Below are 21,824 nucleotides of genomic sequence, written 5' to 3' on the forward strand. Positions count from 1 at the left end.
GCCTCAAGGTTTCAAAGTCATCCATCTTGTTCCATACGAGAAGCTATGAAACTACTAGGGACTTTAACCTCTTGCATCCCTGCAGTAAAGTGGGCTCAGTTCCACTCTCTAACTCTGCAACATTGGGTATTAACCTGCTGGGACAGAAACCAGAGTTCATTTGAACAAACAGTTCTGATTCCCTTAGCAGTAAACCAGTCTCTTCTGTGGTGAAAACAAGTAAATCACCTATGTCAGGGAATTCCATGGAATTCGGAAGAACAGGTGTTTGTCACAACAGACGCAAGTCTTTGGGGGTGGGGAGCGCATTGCTCTCATCACGATTTCCAAGGGGCCTGGGCAGACCACCAAAAAACTTTGTCCTCAAACCAAAAGGAATTGTTTGGGAGACAATAAAAGTTGCGAGTCAATACATAAGAGGAAAAGATGTTCAAATAAGATCAGACAACACAACAGTGGTGGCATATTTAAATCATCAAGGTGCAACAAGGAGCCAATGTCTGAGCCAAATAACAGAAAAGATTTTTTCCTGGGCAGAAGAAAATATAAGATCCCTTTCATCAGTCCATTTAAAGGGAAGCCTAAACGTAAAAGCAGACTTCCTAAGCAGGGTCAAGATAAATCAAACAGAATGGAGTTTGAAGAAACAAGTTTTTCACCAAATAACAAAAAAATGGGGGGTTCCCCAGATAGATCTCTTTGCGTCAGCCACAAACGCAAAAGTAGGTTGTTTCCTTTCCCTCAATCCAAAAGACGGAAACGAAGGGATAGATGCCTTATCAATAAAATGGGATTTTCATCTGGCTTACGCCTTCCCCCCCCCTCTGCAACTAATATCTCGAGTGATAAAGAAGATAAGGCAAGACAGGGCTCACGTTATTCTGATAGCCCCCTTATGGCCCAAAAAAATCATGGTTTCCACTATTAAAGATCATGTCCATCCAAAGTCCATGGATCCTTCCTTGGGATCAGGATTTGTTGTCGCAGGGACCAGTTCACCATCCCGAGGTGGAAAGACTGCATTTGGCAGCCTGGAACCTGAAAGGTTGATTTTAAAAGCTAGAGGCCTGTCCGATCCCGTCATCAATACTATGTCGGCTAGTAGAAAGGAGATAACCTCAAAAATCTATGATAAAGTGTGGAGAGCTTTTAATACTTGGTATATGAAAGAGAATGTATCCCCTGAAAAATTTTCAGTTCTTTCAGTTCTAGGCTTTTTACAATCTGGGCTGGAGAAAGGTCTTCGTCCCAATACACTAAGGGTTCACGTGTCGGCTCTTAGTGCAGTTTTTGATGAGAAAATTGCCAATCACTCTTGGGTTATCAGATTCCTAAAAGGGGTAGACAGACTGAGACCATCATTGAAAGCCACGACTCCTCCCTGGGATCTCAATGTAGTTTTATCAGGCTTAATAGAAAGTCCTTTTGAACCCTTATCATCTGTCTCTATAAAATCTATACCACTAAAAACCCTGTTCTTAGTGGCAATTACGTCAGCCCGCAGGGTTAGTGAAATCCAGGCCCTAAAGATTAATGAGCCTTTCTGTGTCATTTCTTCAGATAGAATTATGTTTAAATTGGATAACTCCTTCCTTCCCAAAGTTGTGTCTAATTTCCACAGGCAAGAAGAAATATTGGTTCCCTTGTTTTGTGACGACCCGAAAAAAGGAGAGGAGAGATTTCATAAATTGGATGTATGCAGAGCAGTTCTAATATATTTAGAAGCCACGAAAGCCTTCAGAAAGACGGACTCTTTATTTGTTCAGTTTCTTGGTACAAATAAAGGGCAGAGAGCGACAAAAAATACTGTTTCCAGATGGATTAAAACGGCGATTTCAGAATCATATAAAGCGCTAGGGAAATCACCTCCTGAAGCCTTTACAGCGCATTCTACAAGATCAGTTTCTGCCTCCTGGGCAGAAAGGGCTAACACTTCACTAGAACAGATCTGTAGGGCGGCAACTTGGTCTAGCCCTAATACATTTATCAAACATTACAGAGTCCATGTTAAGGCAGGTCAAGATCTAGCCTTTGGGAGGAAAGTTCTTCAAGCTATAATCCCCCCCTAGTTGTTTAATATGTTAAATCTCATGGTATGCCGTCATGGAGGATGAAAGGGAAAAACCAAATTACGTACCGGTAATTCCCTTTTCATGAATCCTCCATGACGGCATAGGGGTTTCCCACCCCCCAAAAAAAAATATAATATAGGTATATATAATATAGAAGTAGCAATGATAAGACTACACATAGGTGATGGTGTGTGTAATGGTGTGCAAAAAAAAAAAAAAAAAAGGAATAAATGAAAAGATTCGAAAGAACACTCTCTAGGCTGTCGATCCAGAAAGACACTGAGGAGGAGCCTGAGGAGAGTCAAATTTATACTTCCTGTCCCTACCTGGTTGGAGGCGGGTCATCTCTCATGGTATGCCGTCATGGAGGATTCTTGAAAAGGGAATTACTGGTACGTAATTTGGGTTTTTTAACACAATAAAAGCACACAGAGCTAAGGGGACTGGGTATTGCGGATGTGCTAGCATCCATCTAGCAACCCATGTCCTCAGCTCTATACACAAAATCCCGGTGACAGGTTCCCTTTAAAGCAAATATGTCCCCTATAATTTTTCTCCCAGTTGAAACCAAATACAGACACAAGTTTTTTTTAATCTGTTTTTATTTATTTATTAATTTTTTATTCTATTTCCTGAACATGATTATGGGCAGCCATTTTGTCTGAGCTTTTCTTAGCAGCATTTAGAGATACGCTTTACCGCAGCTGCATGGGGACATAGACATAGTACACTGGAAGGGACTCATTGATTTCTATGGGAGAAAATTGAATGATTTTAGATTATAGTGATATGGAAAATGAAAAGTAATCTAATATCAAAAATCCTTTAATAATATACGTAACATAAAAATGTGATTTAAACAATAGGTTATTTTCTGATCACACATTCGCTTTAAACACCGAAGGAAATGAGCAGTATGGATGTGTTTACTGGTTAATTTTAATTGCAGAAGAGAAAATTACAATGTCTAAGTTTCCTAAATTGATCTCCTCCCACAGTCTCCTAAAATCTATGTGCATGTTTACAGTTCCTTAATTTTTACAGAGAACATTTCCTGCTCAGAGTGCCAAGTCTTGGATTGCATCCGCTTACCGCTCATTTTTATAGCTGTACCACTTTATTTTATGGGGTTTTTTAGGGGATTTGTTCTTATTTTTGTAAAAGTTGGCACATTTACTGCAGTACAAAGCTGATGACAAACCACATTTTTTGGCCGAGCAAACCACTTAGAAACGGCACATTTTGTGTATTGAAAAATATCTCCGAATGTCAATATATGGATCGGTTTGAATGTTCTTGTGCCCAACAGAAAAGACTGTGAAGTTGTTGTGCTTATTGCATTAAAAAGGCTTTTCACATCTAGAGAAATGATGGCATAACATTAGGATCTCTTAACATAAGAACTGTGAAAGAGTCCCACCACACAAAAACAAAAGTTTTAGATTTTAGAAAAACAGACTTTTCAAAAATGAAATTAGTCATAAATGAGTCCTTATCAGACTGGAACGGATTACATGGAGTCCAGGAGAAATGGGACTACTTAAAAGGTGCATTATTGAAGGCAACAGAAAATTGTATTAGACTCGTCAGTAAAAGCAAAAAAAGGAGGAGACCAATGTGGTACTCAGCAGAAGTGGCCCAAATCATTAAAAATAAAAAGCTAGCATTTTGTAATTATAAAAAAACCCAGAGCAATGAAGATAAGGAAATCTACAAGATTAGGCAGAGAGAGGCCAAGCAAGTTATAAGAACTTCTAAAGCGCAGGCAGAAGAAAAACTAGCTCAGTCTATGAAAAAAGGGGATAAGACATTCTTCAGATATATAAATGAAAAAAGGAAATTAAAACAAGGAATAACTAAATTAAAAACAAAGGACGGAAGGTATGTAGAAGAGAATAAAGGGCTAGCCGACTGCCTTAATGAATACTTCTGTTCAGTTTTTACAAAAGAAAAAGGAGAAGGACCTCCACTAGAAAGAATGACTATTAAATCGTTTGATGCATGTATCTTTACAGAGGAAGATGTTCTAAGTTTGCTGTCTAAGGTGAAGACAGATAAGTCACAGGGGCCTGATGAGATACACCCAAAATTATTAAAAGAGCTTAGTGGTGAGCTGGCAAAACCGTTAACAGATTTATTTAACCAATCATTAGTAACAGGAGTCGTCCCGGAAGATTGGAAATTGGCAAATGTCGTGCCCATTCACAAGAAAGGTAGTAGGGAGGAATCGAGCAACTATAGACCAGTGAGTCTGACATCAATAGTAGGCAAATTAATGGAAACCCTATTAAAGGATAGGATTGTGGAACATCTAAAATCCCATGGATTGCAAGATGAAAAACAACATGGGTTTACTTCAGGGAGATCATGTCAAACAAATCTTATAGATTTTTTTGACTGGGTGAATAAAATAATAGACGGTGGAGGTGCAGTAGACATCGCATATCTAGATTTTAGTAAGGCTTTTGACACTGTCCCACATAGAAGACTTATCAATAAACTGCAGTCATTGAGCATGGACTCCCATATTGTTGAGTGGATTAGGCAGTGGCTGAGTGACAGACAACAGAGGGTTGTAGTCAATGGAGAACATTCAAAACAAGGTAATGTTACCAGTGGGGTTCCACAGGGATCTGTACTGGGACCGATTTTGTTTAATATCTTCATAAGTGATATTGCAAAAGGCCTCGCTGGTAAGGTTTGTCTTTTTGCTGATGACACAAAGATATGTAACAGGGTTGATGTTCCTGGAGGGAAACGCCAAATGGAAAAGGATTTAGGAAAACTAGAAGAATGGTCAGAACTCTGGAAACTGAAATTTAATGTGGATAAGTGCAAGATAATGCACCTGGGGCGTAAAAACCCAAGGGCAGAATATAGAATATTTGACACAGTCCTGACCTCAGTATCTGAGGAAAGGGATTTAGGAGTAATTATTTCAGAAGACTTAAAGGTGGGAAGACAATGTAATAGAGCAGCACGAAATGCCAGCAGAATGCTTGGATGTATAGGGAGAGGTATAAGCAGTAGAAAGAGTGAAGTGCTTATGCCGCTGTACAGAACACTGGTGAGACCTCACTTGGAGTATTGTGCGCAGTACTGGAGGCCATATCTCCAGAAGGATATAGATACTCTAGAGAGAGTTCAGAGAAGAGCTACTAAACTAGTACATGGATTGCAGGATAAAACTTACCAGGAAAGGTTAAAGGACCTTAATATGTATAGCTTGGAAGAAAGAAGAGACAGAGGGGATATGATAGAAACTTTTAAATACATAAAGGGAATCAACTCGGTAAAGGAAGAGAGCATATTTAAAAGAAGAAAAACTACCACAAGAGGACACAGTTTTAAATTAGAGGGGCAAAGGTTTAAAAGTAATATAAGGAAGTATTACTTTACTGAGAGAGTAGTGGATGCATGGAATAGCCTTCCTGCAGAAGTGGTAGCTGCAAATACAGTGAAGGGGTTTAAGCATGCATGGGATAGGCATAAGACCATCCTTCATATAAGATAGGGCCGGGGGCTATCCATAGTATTCAGTATATTGGGCAGACTAGATGGGCCAAATGGTTCTTATCTGCCGACACATTCTATGTTTCTATGTTTCTATGTTTCTGCACATCTCCACTTTCATCACAAGTTGTTGTGGGACCCACCTTGTGCAGGGAAGCCGAAGAATGGGATTCTGACCATTCTTTCTCTGGATCGGTGGGGATCTCAGAGATCAAACCATCACAGTCATGTGATTTAATATCTTTGAAAATTTACATTAGTTCTTAAGAATCCTTTAAGGGGTTGTCTCCCTTCAATAAATGGCGTTTATGTATAGAAAGTTAATACAACGCACTTACTGATGTATTGTGATTGTCCATATTGCTTCCTTTGCTGGCTTGATTAATTTTTCCATCACATTATACATGGTTATGACCATCCTGCAATCCAGGAGCAGTGGCCGTGCTTGCACACTATAGGAAAAAATACTGGCCTATGCGCACTCCCATTGCCCCGGTCACCAGAGAGGACGGTGCCTTTTCCTATAGTTTACAAGCACGGCCACCGCTGATGGATTGCAGGGTGGTCGTAACCTTGGAAACAAGCAGGTTATAATGCAATGGAAAAATGAATCAGTCCAACAAAGAACCAAATATGGACAATCACAGTACATTAGTAAGTGCCTTGTATTAGCCTCCTCTATGTCATTTGCTGAAGTGAGATAACCCATTTTGCAGTGTGTTCTTGTAAATGTACATGTACATTCATGCGCATGGGATGGTATGAACACAGGAGCTGTGCTTGCACAGTTCGCCACAAGAGCTGGCTATAACACGAAGTTGAACTGCCTCTGCAATGATCAATGCCTGTGGGTATTTCTTAACAGGAATTATTCAGTACAGTACATAGTACAATTCACTACAGTATTGTAGTATGTTACGCTAGCGATCAAGCTTCTTAGTGGTGAAGTAGCTGAGGGTTATTTAAAAAAAAAGTTGAAAAAAAATTGTCATAAAATTGATACAAATATGAAAAAAACGCAAAAAAACTTTTCCCCATAAAAAATGCATAATGTAAAAAAAAAAATTTTTTAATACATAGTAACATAGTACTTAAAACCGAAAAAAGACATTTGTCCATCCAGTTCGGCCTGTCATCCTGCAAGTTGATCCAGAGGAAGGCAAAAAAAAACAAAAACCTGTGAGGTAGAAGCCAATTTTCCCCACTTTTTCCCCCCACTATTGTAATAGCTATTGCTGTGTCTGTAACAACTCAAACTATTAAATTATACCATTATAATCCCACCTCCCCCAAAAATAAATAAAATGCAATCATAAAGTCATATATGTTAGCAAAATTTTTTATTTTATCCTTCAAAAAACAAGCCCTCCCACAGCCCCATCAATGGAGAAGTAAACAAAATCATGGATTTCAGAATATGGCGTAAAAAAGTGTGTGTGTATGTATATATGTGTATGTATATGTGTGTGTGTGTGTGTGTGTGTATATATATATATACATACACATATACTGAACAAAAATATAAACTTAACACTTTCGGTTTTGCTCCCATTTTGCATGAGCTGAACACATGATCTGAAACATTTTCTACATACACAAAAGACCCATTACTCTCAAATATTGTTTACAAATCTGTCTAAATCTGTGTTAGTGAGCACTTCTCCTTTGCCAAGATAATCCATCCCACCTCACAGGTATGGCATATCAAGGTGCTGATTAGACAGCATGAATATTGTACAGGTGTGCCTTAGACTGCCCACAATAAAAGACCACTCTGAAATGTGCAGTTTGATCACACAGCACAATGCCTCAAATGTTGAAACGTTTGAGGGAGCGTGCAATTGGCATGCTGACTGCAGGAATGTCTACCAGAGCTGTTGCTTGTGCAATGAATGTTCATTTCTCTACCATAAGTCGTCTCCAAAGGCGTTTCAGAGAATTTGGCAGTACATCCAAACGGCCTCACAACCGCAGACCACATGTAACCACACCAGCCCAGGACCTCCACATCCAGCATGTTCACCTCCATGATCGTCTGAGATCAGCCACCCGGACACCTGCAGCAACAATCGGTTTGCATAACCAAAGAATTTCTGCATGAACTTTCAGAAACCGTCTCCGGAAAGCTCACCTGCATGCTCATCGTCCTCATTGGGGTCTGGCCATGACTGCAGTTCGTCGTCCTAACTGACTTGAGTGGGCAAATGCTCACATTCGATGGCGTCTGGCATGTTGGAGAGGCGTTCTGTTCACGGATGAGTCCCGGTTTTCACTGTTCAGGGCAGACAGCGTGTTTGGCGTCGTGTGGGTGAGCGGTTTGTTGGCGTCAACGTTGTGGATCGAGAGGCCCATGGTGGCGGTGGGGTTATGGTATGGGCAGGCATATGTTATGGACAACGAACACAGGTGCATTTTATTGATGTCATTTTGAATGCACAGAGATACCGTGCCGAGATCCTGAGGCCCATTGTTGTGCCATTCATCCACGACCATCACTTCATGTTGCAGCATAATAATGTACGGCCCCATATTGCAAGGATCTGTATACAATTCCTGGAGGCTGAAAACATCCCAGTTCTTGCATGGCCAGCATACTCACCGGACATGTCACCCATTGAGCATGTTTGGGATGCTCTGGATCGGCATATACGACAGCATGTTCCAGTTCCTGCCAATATTCTGAAACTTTGCACAGCTATTGATGAGGAGTGGACCAACATTCCACAGGCCACAATCAACAACCTGATCAACTCTATGCGACGGAGATGTGTTGCACTGGGTGAGGCAAATGGTGGCCACAGCAGATACTGACTGGTTTTCTGACACCCCCAGTAAGGGAAAACTGTGCACATTTCAGAGTGGACTTTTATTGTGGGCAGTCTAAGGAACACCTGTGCAATATTCATGCTGTCTAATCAGCACCTTGATATGCCACACCTGTGAGGTGGGATGGATTATCTCGGCAAAGGAGAAGTGCTCACTAACACAGATTTAGACAGATTTGTGAACAATATTTGAGAGTAATAGGTCTTCTGTGTATGTAGAAAATGTTTCAGATCTTTGAGTTCAGCTCATGCAAAATGGGAGCAAAACCGAAAGTGTTGCGTTTATATTTTTGTTCAGTGTGCGTATATATATATATATATATATATATATATATATCACCTTGTGATTCTGGTGTTTGTTCACACCATGCCACCAAGAAGAAGTCCTTGGCAGTAAGAGCCGTCCCGGATCAGCTATACAGCCATACTACAATAACAAAAGTGTCAATCAGCACTAGCTGCCGCTGACACCTGAAAATACCGGCTCTTACTTCACCGAGGCCAGAAACCTCGGTGACACATACCATCCGTAAACGACGGACCCTTGCGTCTTGCTACAATATATATATATATATATATATACTTTTTTTTTTTACGATAATTGCTTTTATTGTGCAAAAGTAGCAAATAAACATGGGATTGCTGTTATTGCACTGAACCACAGAATAATAGTAATATTGTGCACATTGAACAGCGCAAAAATTGAAAATTGCTTTTAGATTGCTTTTCCCATCCCCCAGAAATGGTTTAATAAGTTACATGTATGCCAAAAATGGTACCACTGTAAAATTAAGCTCATGCCACAAGAAACAAGCCCTCATAATAATAATCTTTAGTTATATAGCTCCAACATATTGTACAGCGCTTCTCTGCTCTTCAAAGACTGTGCGTAGTGCTTCTATTAGGCTCAGGAGCTCAGCTAGCTCTGACACCCCCCCCTTCCCCACTTCCTCTGAGCCGTCTTCTGAGTCTCTCTTACCGGGGACAGATCTTGCCTGACAACAAGCAGTGGACTGAAAGTTAGGTGGAAGTGAGACCCCTAGAGGTCATGAGTTGACAGCTTTTTTTCCTTTTTTTCCAGGTGGACTCAGGCAGTTTTTTTTTTTTAAATGAAGTGTTTTAGATAAATTGTTTGTAAGTACAGTGACTCTACGAGGTTCAAATAGGCCCCATCTTTAATAAATTCTTAAAATGTTGTTTCTGATAAAAAAAAATTAGAATAAACTGATAGTGTATGTACAGGTGGAATAACACTATGGACATTATCTGACTTTCATCTGGTGTTTTTAGCAGTTTTTTCTCTTCAGTCTGTCACTAATTGTCAGTTTTTTATGAGCTACTGTTCAGAGACTAGCTTGTTTTATTAGAAACCGAGGACCCTGCTTAGTATCTCTCTGTGCACTGCCTCAGAAGCAGCAGCAATGCAGACTGATAAGAGGAAAAGGAAGGATCTTTTTCTGATTAAATATATTACAAAGTTTTTTTATATTCACCTGTACTATTCAGTTATGAACAAAAATGAAACGCGGATACTAACAGGCATTCCACTGTATGCACAGATATTAGATAATCTATGTACATGGAATACAGATGGATCTTGGTTTCTATACATACCTCTGTCTACATCGTTCTAACATTCAATTTCAAAAATTGCTGAAAGTAATCTTTTTTTCAATGCTTCTCAAAACTTTTAATTACACAGCTCAAACTTGCAAAATGGTCTTTGATATGGCATGAATTGTAGTGCAATTTTGGCTTTCTTTAAAGGCAGAGAAGATTGGCCCATTATAGTGTATTGTATCAGATGTGTCCCTTTGGAAGGGTGCTGCAGGATAACGGTAGTTTTTTCATGTTGCTTTCTATACATGTTACTAAGGAAGGTGTTGCAAGGCAGACGCCAGGCTTCAAGGATCAGTACTTTAGTAAGGTCTTGCGTATTCTCTTTAACGCACTAGCCCCATTATTTTTCATTCTTTTATTGTGTACGTTGGGTCTTCGAGGGATTGCAGTATAGCTTTTTGATCATCTGAAACACTTTTCTCTAGCAGAAACAGTGAGCTTAACGTCATCCTCCTTCCTAGCAAAATCCTAACAGAGCTAAAAGAAAATCTGTCTGTGGGGACAAAAATGTGTGTTGCCGTCATTTATAAAAATCATATAGAATGCATTTTCTTATAATTATAAAATATATATTATAATTATCTCATTGGGTACGAATCATTGCTGTCCGTTGACTAAATAAAGTCTGCTGTGATCCCAGGCCAAGCACTGAGAATTTAAATCCCCCTCTACATTGCATGTTGTTTGCAGATCACAGATTTTTATACTGTACATATTGTAGTGGTTTGAAAAGAGGCCTGACACGTCAAGTATCCACAAGACCCAGAAGCCTGTGATTATGGTTTACTGAACCATGCATTGGGTTACATGCAGTACATAGGGCAAATGATAAGTAACAATACACCTATCTTTAGTACTGTGCCAATAAGTGGGGTATTAACATAATGGAGTAGAAAGCCCCTAATGGTGCATTTAGATGCACCAATAATCGTCCAGTCATCCTGTGGACAGTCAATCCCGATCATCTGGCATTCTTAATGTGCCGCATATCACTCGAATGCTTGTTCATCAGGTGATCCTGTCGCTCGTTCAGTGACCATTGATCATAGTTTCTGGGCAGCAGAACAGTGATCTGCTGCTCAGAAGTCATGATTCTGTACGAGGACGAGGGGTTGCTGTAGCGATTCCCCGTCCTTCTACAGTGAAGGAGATCACTGCATGAAAACGAGTGGTCTCCTTCACTGAACGCTTCCTTCCTAACAATCGGCCGCTCATTCGGCCCGTCTAAATCCACCTTAACAATCCATAATTTTCAGTAGATAAAGTCCATGTAGGCGTATTTCAGGTGCAGATATCTGCGCATCGGTTAGTTGTGCCGCTATCTGCAGCTTCGCCCCACTCACACCAAGTCTAAAATTGTGGGCGTGGCAGGGAAGGGGATGGGCCGGCAGGCCCAACTCATTCATCATTTTCTACGCCTGTTTTAGGCGTAGAAAAAAGGTCTAAATGTAAGACAGCAAGGAAGCGGTCTTACATTTAGAACTGGCGTTGGATGTGCCATAGTTATGGAGTTATCTACCGCCAGCTTAGGGCTTTATTAAGACCGGCGTCTAAAACGCCCCATTGTTTTTATATGGTGATTGAACTGATGTTACATTAGGTGGTACATTTAACAGGTTTTCTGGGATTTTTTAACTGATGACCCATCCACTTCAATGGGGCTGAGCTGCACCTAGACCATGTGAATGTCATGTGATATGGCCTAGGCTAAGCTACCAGAAGGCTGCAGCCTAACCAGAGGAGAGATCATCAGTGACAAAATCATGGAAAAGCCTTTTAAAGACAATGTACACCTTTGGGGCAATTTTTTTATGATTGCATTTTACTCATTTTGGGCTAAAAATAATTTTTTCAATTGATCTTTATTAAAATATTAAGCCGCTCTGTCACAAAGGGTTAACCGTTTATCTAGCTGTGTGAATCGTACTTTTTGCGTTCACTTTGGGCCTGTCATCTAATAACCCTTATGTCACGGTGGGGAGTGGGGGTAAACTCCCCACCGAACACTGACATGCACATATAAAGAGAAGACAGTTAAAAGCAAAACTGGATTGGCAGGTAAGAACACAGTGGCAAATAATACTGACTGGATCAAGGGCACCGGGATCCTAGGCACTTACCTGCCACAGCTGCTGGAAGTAACACTAGCAGTCCACACCACAACAACTGGAACCCATGAATATGTACTGGAACCCAAACACCATACAGGACACAGTACAAACAACAAACACAGAATCCAGCGTACCAGTAACTGCCTGGACCCCCATGCGGACAGGGTGCATGGCGGCCCCAGGCAGCGCTGCTTACTGATTTGTAGTTCCCCCTCTGGGGAACCCTGGAGCCCTCTCACCGAAGGCATAGACAGACAGGGGTGTGTCTAGCATCCATGCAGGACTGTACACACCAAAACAAACCAGACATGGAACAACAACTAAACATACAACACAAACCCTGAACATAAACCACACCATACATAGAAATGGATATGGTAGGAAGACATGGTAACGGGATGACATTGATGTCTCATTAGGTGGCCCTTAATAACTGGGCAGATGTAATACCCCGGACAGGAGCATAGCTCCAGCACCAACAGAGGCTGGAGAACAACTAAACTGCAGGCTACCAGCCACATGCAATATAAGCACCTAGTGATCACACCCAGACAGGTAGTTAATCCCACAAGCACCAGACAGGGCATGGAAACAAACCTTAAAGGAGAAGTGTACACACATGCTGCATAAACTACACGTTGCCCCAGGCAACCAGCATTCATGGCAAATGTGTCGTGGCAAACAACACAGAGACCGAGACACAGCCGTGGCACCTTATCTCTAAATTACCAAGAGGTCATAAACACTTATTTAAGCCACATTCTTATCAGTAGTGTTTTATAATGTCAGAGAGCAGAGATAAGTAGTCCATCAGATTAGCCGATTGACGGAGCAGAGAGAAAATACAGATCCTGCTAGTAGAGCATCTTGGCTCTGTACAGAAAAAAGGACTCACTATTTTTAATAAAGAGCAATTGAAAAAAATTATTTTTACCCCATAATAAGTACAATTCAAAAATAAAATATTGCCCCCAAAGGTGTAGATAACCTTTAAAGTTATGTTACAATGAGCTGTACTCTTTCACTGATACTACTTTAATATATACTGGTATTTACTATATGGTACACGCAAATGATACTACAAAAGTCATTAAAACCGAATTCAAATGCATAGGATGCACATTGTCACTAGTCTTCAGATCTATTACTGTTATTGTAATGGGTCATCAAGATAATTTGCATGTATATAATCACCTTACTTTTGGTTGTAATAGGTATATCTCGCTGGATCAGTAAAGATTTCTAATCTAGGTCATAATACTGAATGCATTGTGTATATTGAGTTGCTGTGAGAAGGATCACTGCTGCACCACTTTGCATTCTGATGTACCCATCATGCTCTTTATTACATAGAGGGATTTTTTTTGTTCTTTTCCACTGCAAATGGGCAAAGTAGAGCTCATTACCTATGCACACATGTATGTGCGTGTTTATATCTGTAACATGTGGAGAGAGAATTAGAGTGCGGTACACCATTTTGTTGTCTTTTCTGGAAAACCTGCAGCGGGATTAAATATCTTCCACCTCGGCTGGATGTAAAGCAGATGAATGTTGGTGTAACAAATGTGATGCAATTGTTTTGGTTGCTGAACAGACTCGGAGTGAATTATGTAGCGTCTAACGGAAGGCATATTGCAGGACTAATTACATTTTGCATTGTTTTTTTGTGTTTGTTTTTTTTTCATTCTTTTTAGAAAAGTAAAGTGAAATTTACATTTTTCAGTGATTGATATACTATAATAAAGTAAATGAATCTTTTGCAGCTCATGTTTCTCCTTATAGCCATCGCTGGTCCTCATATACTGTGGAGGTGATCTCTACATGTAAATGTAGCTCTTCTCGTCCACTAACGAACACTTCCATCCCGACACTTGTGTACTTGATCGCTGCATCCAAATGCAGCATTAGAAACCTCTACATCTTGCAGCCATATAATCAGACAGCTAATAACTTTTTATGTGGATAACCTAGGTTTCTTTTTAAAACGGTTTGGCAACGGTGCTGAAAGGAAACGTTAACTAATGACCTTGTTGTATGCGGTTCCAAGTTTAGTTTATGCCATGGCACTTGGCAGTTGAAAGGCTACATAGAATTATTTATTACAGAGTCCATAGCAAATTAATGTACGGATCGAGTTATTTAAATACTGGACCTGATTTGGTAGTTTCTGATTGTTTTCTTAAAGTGGTTATCCGACTCCTGAAATGCCCTCCCATATGCCTGGGCCCCTCACACACAATATACTTACCTTGCTCCCTGACACCCGCGCCACACCTGGTGAAAACATCTAGTGGGAGGGGGGGGAGCCAATGGCAGACAACAATGGGGACGAGCCTCCCTAGCATCGCGGGTGATGTTAGGGAGGCTCGTCCCCATCGCCGCCTGCCATTGGCTGCACCATACCCCCCCACTTCCCCCCTACACCGGATGTTTTCATCCGCACATGGGGAAAAGAAGCAGTGGCCATGCGGGAACCAGGAGTGATGTGGGTGTCGGGGAGCAAGGGGATTATATTGTGTGTGAGGGGCCTGGGCATATGGTGGGGCATTTTAGGGGTCCGATAACCCCTTCAAAGTCCCTTTACGCAGGACGACAATCTAGCAGATTGTCAGGAAGGAAGCGTTCCTTTCCGACAATCTGCTGATCGCTAGCGGAGTCGACTGGTGCATTTACAAGCTCCGATCTCCTGAAGTTCCTCCAAAGTATGGGGAGGAGCCATCGCTAATGCCATCGCTCTTCCCCATATTGTCTCCCGACAGCAGATTGCATTTACACAGCACAATCTGCTGCTATTGGGAAACGATCTAATTAACCAATGAACAAACGTTCCCGCCCATCGGGTAAACGGCGGAGCATTTACTCGTTAACGGTTATCTGATCAATTGTCAGCCCGTGTAAAGGGCCCTTTACATGCCTGGATTGTAAATGCTTCTTTGTATCACATATTCACACCTCTTTATCTTGTATGTTAACATAGGCAATTTCTATGGTACTCCAAAGCCTCCCGCTGAGCCTAGCCCCTTCCAGCCTGATCCAGTAGATGGGGTTCTCTTTGATGGAGACTTTGACACAGAGACTACACGAAAGAGAACCACGTCTGTCAGTAAGATGCAGCGTACAGATTCTTCTCTCCCGGAGGAAGAGGAAGATGAGGAAAGAGAGGCCGTGAATGGCAGTAGTGGAAGTGCAGGTGAGACTTGGTTTATGAAACAATGGGGAGTAGTTGAAAGAGAGAATTTCACAGAATTTCATTGAATTATACAGTATATATAAGCATCCTTGTTATATAATAATGATAAAAGATATCCCTCAAAAGAGTAGTTGCAACCGAGTTAAATACATTATAGTGGAGCTTTAGTCAAATTACTGTATCTAAAAGATTTTATTTTGAAAAAGATACAATTGTCAAGACACGTAGATTATCTCTCTGTACTGTCAACATCCATGTGATTGTTTCAGATCATCGAGACCGACCCGAATCTACAGATTGGGGAAAAACTGTCCCCAGCTACAACCAGACAAACAGTAATATGGACTTCAGGAATTACTTAACTCAAGGTGAAAACTTGGAACCCCTTCCGAAGAACTGGGAAATGGCCTACACAGATGCAGGAATGATTTACTTTATTGAGTAAGTTGATATCCATACTGTGTTATATGATGTTCTCTTGCGCATGAATGCCTGGTTCTGTTGTGGTTTATTAATTGTATTTTACTTATTACCAGCCACAACACTAAAACTACAACATGGTTGGATCCCAGGCTGTGCAAAAAAGCCAAAGCTCCAGAAGACTGCGACGACGGCGGTAAGCATGTTGTGAAATAAAACAAAAAATTAAAAGGGTTGTGCTCCTTTGGGAGGGGAGGGGGTTGGCAAACCCCCCTCTTTGGCAGACCTGCAAAGGGAAGAATACTTTCCTGGCGCTGGCTCCTTCTCTTCCTGACCTTGGTTTCTCCACTCGGCTCTCAGAATGTAAAACTTCCGTTTGGAAGCCGCTGCAGCCAATTGCCTGTCTTGCATCATGTGACCATTTGACATGATGCAAGGGGAGCAGGTCACTGCTTCACATTAAAACGGAAGTTTACATCCGGGGAGCCGAGCCGAGCAGAGATGCAGAGGCCGGGAAGATATGGAGACGGGAGCCAGGCAGGAAGCAGGTAAGTATGCTTCCCTTTCAAATCTGCCAAAGAAGGAGGTGGGGTCACAACCCTTTTTATTACTATAAAATTCATGCATGTTTATTTTGATTTGGGGGATATAATTATTTTATTGATATAATAAAGTTTTCTCACTGGCCACTAGGGCAAATACAGTAAACTGACATTTCCTGATTTTTGCAGTTCACTTGTTAACTTTGCTGTGTAGACTGGATCAGAGTGAGCAGAGGGTGGGGATTTTATGATGACTTAAAGGGACACTGACAGGGCCAATAAGCATATTGAGGTATATATATGGCAGTACAGGTCTTATAATGGGTATTACAATCATCTAAGTATCCCCCCTGTCCACCTTATACATACAGTAAACTTAAGTTTTATAACCTGCTCCAACGGTCTTCAATCTGCCCAAGGGGCGGCGTTTGACCTCTCTTGCGCCCAGCCAGCCTCCCCCAACTGCCGCTTTGAAGCGCCGCCCAGCTCATGAATATTCAGTTTGCTGCGCGGCTTCTGCGGTCCCCGCCCTGAAGCGCTGCGCTTAACAGTGCCTTGCTCATGCGCCGGATCTTGTGAAGTCGGGGACTGTAAGCGCCGCCCAGCGAAGTAAATATTGATGAGCTGGGCGGCGCTTACTGTACCGGACTTCACAAGATCCGGCACATGCGCCGGGCACTGTTAAGCGCAGCGCTTCAGAGCGGGGACCGCAGAAGCCGCCCAGCAAACTGAATATTCATGAGCTGGGCGGCGCTTTAAAGCGGCAGTTGGGGGAGGCTGGCTGGGCGCGAGAGAGGTGAAACGCCGCCCCTTGGGCAGATTGAAGACCGTTGGAGCAGGTTATAAAACTTAAGTTTACTGTATGTATAAGGTGGACAGGGGGGATACTTAGATGATTGTAATACCCATTATAAGACCTGTGCTGCCATATATATACCTCAATATGCTTATTGGCCCTGTCAGTGTCCCTTTAAGGATGTATGGCCAATCCTCGGCCAGTTCATCGATAACAAGCGCTTTTTTTGTACTGCTTAATAAGACTGGATAGCATGTTATACACTGTAAACATAGTTAAAGAGTAAAGGCTGTATTAGACAGCCCGATTCTGAAGATGATTGTTGGGAAGGAAACGTTCGCTCATTCATTGGGCAATCGGCAGCAGTATTAGACTGCCGGATCAGCGCTAACAAGCATTTCTGCGAAAGCTCGTTAACGATGAACTAGCCGAGAATCAGCCAGTCTAATACACCCTTAATTTGTTTCCATAAATGAGTAATGCAAGCAATTCTGAACAAAAACTTTCTAATCTATCTTTGAAGGTTCTTCCTTCTCCTGCTTTGCTCCTCCTTCATTTCATTTACTCTCAGTTCTCTGCTCAGATCTGTCTTCAGTTAAGACAGACTGCCTGCTCCCTGAGGTATCACATGGAAATGGGAGGAGAAGGAGAAAGGATGGTCTTGTAGACAGGCAGAGAGACTGCCAGAGATTGCAGCTTGTTTGTGAGGGATTTACTGACTTAGATAATTGCTGGATTCACCTCTAAACTGCTTATTTCTGCTGTATGATGTCCTCCATTACTGCAGCTTCTGAGGAGGTGCGTCAGAAAGTTAGGGACCAGGACCCCTTGGTTACCCATTTCCTGTGTCTGGGCAGACATGATACCAGCTAGTCTCCACCCGCCAGATCAGAATAAATGAGACTTACAGACAGATCACAGGGAAAAACGTAATAAAAAAAATGCCTCATAAGTTGTAGAATGGGCTGAAGCAATGTTATTCTTCATGTACAGCGACATGGCAGCTCATTCTAAAAAATAACCCAAAGGACACTTACACTGTCACCTATAACTTTTTTCTGCCACTTAAAACCAGATAGCAACACCATTTTTTCCAAATATGATTTTAATTTCTGATTGTAGATTTTTTTTTTTAATTTAATTTCTTGAACATGATTATTGGGGCTTCCATCTTGCCTGAGCTGTTCTTAGCAGCCTTCAGAGATATGCTTTACAGCAGCCACCATGATCCATAGACACAATGGTCAGGAGGGGACCTCTTTGACTTCTGTGGGAGAGTTTTCTAGGCATGCTGTGTGACCTGTGCAAAGGTCAGGAGGGAGTAGATGAGCTCTGATATCACCTATTGTGAATGGTGGATCCTGTGTTATCTATATACAGAGGTGATATCTGTCAGTCTAATTCTACCTGTAATGATAGGCAGATAAAAGTGCAATAAAGTGATCTGTTCAGAACAAGAAGTGGCACTTGTTATTAGTCTTAGTGGCCAGTGAAAAAACTGCAGGATTTAGGTTTTTTTTAACAAAAATATTGACATCATCAAAAATTCTTTTAAAATGTTTAACATAAAAACATGATTTAAACAATAGTTGATTTTCTCTTGACATATTCCCTTTAAGTTTCTGTCAGCATGTACCCTGGATGACCGGGGGAGGGGGCTCTACTCAATCTCTTCAGAGAACCACTAATAGTCATTTGACATTTCTGTCAATTTCCATTCATTGCAACTGCCATAAAGCCACAGACCCTAGTGCACTGTGTACACAGATAATGGAAGTGTATTTTTAATTTACAAAAAATAAAAAATTGTTCCCTATAACATTTTAAAAAAGATCAAAGACCAAACTGCTTTTTATACACTTAAATGTTCTTAATCGGACTAAAATTAAATGCATGAGACATTCCCCTTTAATGTCAATCTGATAAAACACGATTATGCAATATACTCCAAAATCTCTGTTATCTGGAGTTTCCATGTCTTTTTTGTAGTAGCTTTTTAAGCTCAAATTCTTTGAAAACCTGGAAGTAAGATTTGTGAGTAATAAAATACTTCTCCACTGAAACCATTGTTTGGTGTCATAAGTTTCCTGCAATTTTCAACTACCTCCAGATAGTCGGGCTTTTTGTGGCTGACCTCTTACCTGCTATGAAAATTTGTGTCACAAATGATTCTAATACAGTTGAAATTGTAACTTCACCAAGTTATATCTAATGTCTGTGGACCTGGGTGTTGGGCAACTTCAGATATTTTTTAACAGACCTCTTGCGAGAGGCTGGACCCGAGCTTGAGTTTATACTTACCTGGGCCCCCCGTGACGCATGATTGACAGGTCACCGCTGCAGCTGGAGATTGGGTGCACAACCCCTTTAAAGTTACATATTTGATTAGAATAAAGGGGTCTGATTCCACCCCTAGGATAGGGGATAAGCATTTAATTAGTGGAGTCTGACTGTTGAGACCCCTAACATTTGGGGGAATGAATGCAGCCATGGCCAAGCATATCATTTTCTATGGAACAGCCAGACATACCAGAGTACAGCACTATTTCTGGCACTCTCAGGGAGAATGAATGGAGCAGCAGCGCACCCACTCAACCCTGCTAGCATTTGTTTGAGGGGCTCGGTACAAACCCTTCAAGTGGAGTACTAGGCACAGGTTATGGACAGGGCAGGCAGCAATGCGTATGTAAAGCCACCTCATGCTTTACACTACTTTCACATCGGCTTTTTTGCTGAATCCGTCATGGATCTGTTAAAACGCTTCCGTCATGATAATACAACCGGCTGCATCCGTTATGAACCGATCCGGATGTATTATCTCTAAAATAGCCATGAAGGATCTGTCTCTTAAACCATTGTAAGTCAACGGGGGACGGATCAGTTTTCTTTTGTGTCTGAGAAAACGGATTCCGTACCATTGACTTACATTTTGAGTCATGACTGATCCGTCTTGCTCCGCATCCCAAGACGCACTTTTTTTTTTTTTCTCTGCGATGGGGACGCAAGCAAATTATTCAGTTTTGTCCCCATTGACAATGAATAGGGACAAAACTGAAGCGTTTTTCTCCGCTATTGAGATCCTATAAGGATAAAAATATATTCCGTAAATGAATTACAAATGACTTCATACTTCACGTCGTTCCCTTTGTCACTCAAAATTTAATAATCATCCAGAAATAATTAAGCTCGGAATCTGCATCCCTTTGGAATAGGCCAATTTCCATCCACAAACAATGAGGTGATAACGCAGCTGTACAACCTACTGCTAGTCAAAGCTGATGTCATTTCCCAATCAGAATTAGCATTCCCGCCCAGCTGTGCGAGAACATCATGTACATTTAAGTAACGACGACCCAAGGCATTGAGAAAGAGAAATCTTCAAAGCGCTGGAGAACACGATGATTCAGTGCGCTCTGCCAGCAGGCTATGTGTCACATTCTGCTTATCAGTATTTAATAATTAGTAGCAGTCTATCTAACGCTCTGAACGCCGCTTGTTAGCTCGCCGTGCCGTCCGCCACAAACAAGCTGTTTATTCCTCTTAGTCACTAAAGATCGCAGAGAGGTCTATCCAGCCTATACTTACCTGCAGCCTACATCCTGATGTATCTGCATAGCACAGGCGGGGAAATTATTGATATTAACTTTACCGTCTACACCTTCAGGCTGCAACAGAAGCGTATCTAGCGTAGCTAGCTTGTGCGTATATCGATGAATTGATATTCTCGTCACTGTCTTTCGCGTTTCGAGGTTGATTGAGGGCGTCAGATGGCTGAATTCACCTTGAGGTTTCTTCCAGCAGCTGCTCTTTCGCAAGAGATTGGGCAACGACTGTCACTAAGTGTACATGCCAAATTGTAGTATCGGTTGCACTACAGGTGTTTAGGCAAATATCTGCAGCGTCATTGTTCATGTTTCTTTTGCAGAGCTTCCATATGGCTGGGAGAAGATTGAGGACCCACAATATGGCACCTACTATGTTGAGTAAGCGTTTAGCCTCCCCTTATGTAAACCTTTCTATTTACTTACTATGCTTAAGTTAATAGTTTGCTATTTTTCCTGTTTTTTTTTATATTTAATTTTTTCTGTATTCATTTTCAAAAGAAGAGTCTGTAAAGTATTGTTATATTTTGATGCTAACATCAGTAACCTAGATAATTGGACACTGTAAGTAACTGTACTTTTTTCCTAGGCAGATTTATGCCCCTTGATGAGCATCGTTGAACAATAGTGTTATGATCATCACTTGTTAAAGGGGTTGTCTCATCTTAGACATTGGTTGCCTATCACCTGATATGCCACCAGTGCCAGATAGGTACGGGTCCCACCGTTGGGACCTGCATCAATTTCCAGGACGAGACCCCCAAAGTGAGTGGAAAGCAGCCACGCATTGTGCGGCCACCCTAAATTAATTTTTGTTTGACTTCCGAAAATCGGCTATCTCCAATAGTCCCATAGAAGTGAATGGAGCAGTGGCCACATATTTTGCTACACTGTAGTCCCACGCAGCATTCCCTACCACATTTGGATAGGATAGTCTGAGTAATACACACACATACTTGCGAAGGTCAATAAACAAATGAGTGAATTAATGCTGATGGTGACACCCCCAGGAGCAACCCTACACAAGTACAAGAATGATATGAAACTTTGAGCCAGAGTAATATTTTTGAGTTTTTCACTTTACTACCTAGTAAAATGATACATTGTTGCTTCCTAAGTATATTCTATTCTAC

General features: G+C 41.4%; 1 protein-coding gene across 6 annotated transcripts in view; it reads left to right on the forward strand.

Moving 5' to 3' along the window:
* The window catches only part of MAGI3 (membrane associated guanylate kinase, WW and PDZ domain containing 3), a 345,070-nt gene that overhangs the window by 217,026 nt on the left and 106,220 nt on the right, over positions 1-21,824 (forward strand). For all 6 annotated transcript variants that reach the window (XM_040423894.1, XM_040423896.1, XM_040423898.1 and 3 more), the window contains 4 exons: positions 15,119-15,331; positions 15,601-15,772; positions 15,868-15,947; positions 21,015-21,072. In XM_040423894.1, coding sequence (XP_040279828.1) covers positions 15,119-15,331; positions 15,601-15,772; positions 15,868-15,947; positions 21,015-21,072 — 523 coding nt within the window. The remainder of the gene's footprint in view (positions 1-15,118; positions 15,332-15,600; positions 15,773-15,867; positions 15,948-21,014; positions 21,073-21,824) is intronic.

This window comes from Bufo bufo, chromosome 3 (genome assembly GCF_905171765.1).
Source record: "Bufo bufo chromosome 3, aBufBuf1.1, whole genome shotgun sequence".
In the NCBI taxonomy this organism is placed as follows: domain Eukaryota; kingdom Metazoa; phylum Chordata; class Amphibia; order Anura; family Bufonidae; genus Bufo; species Bufo bufo.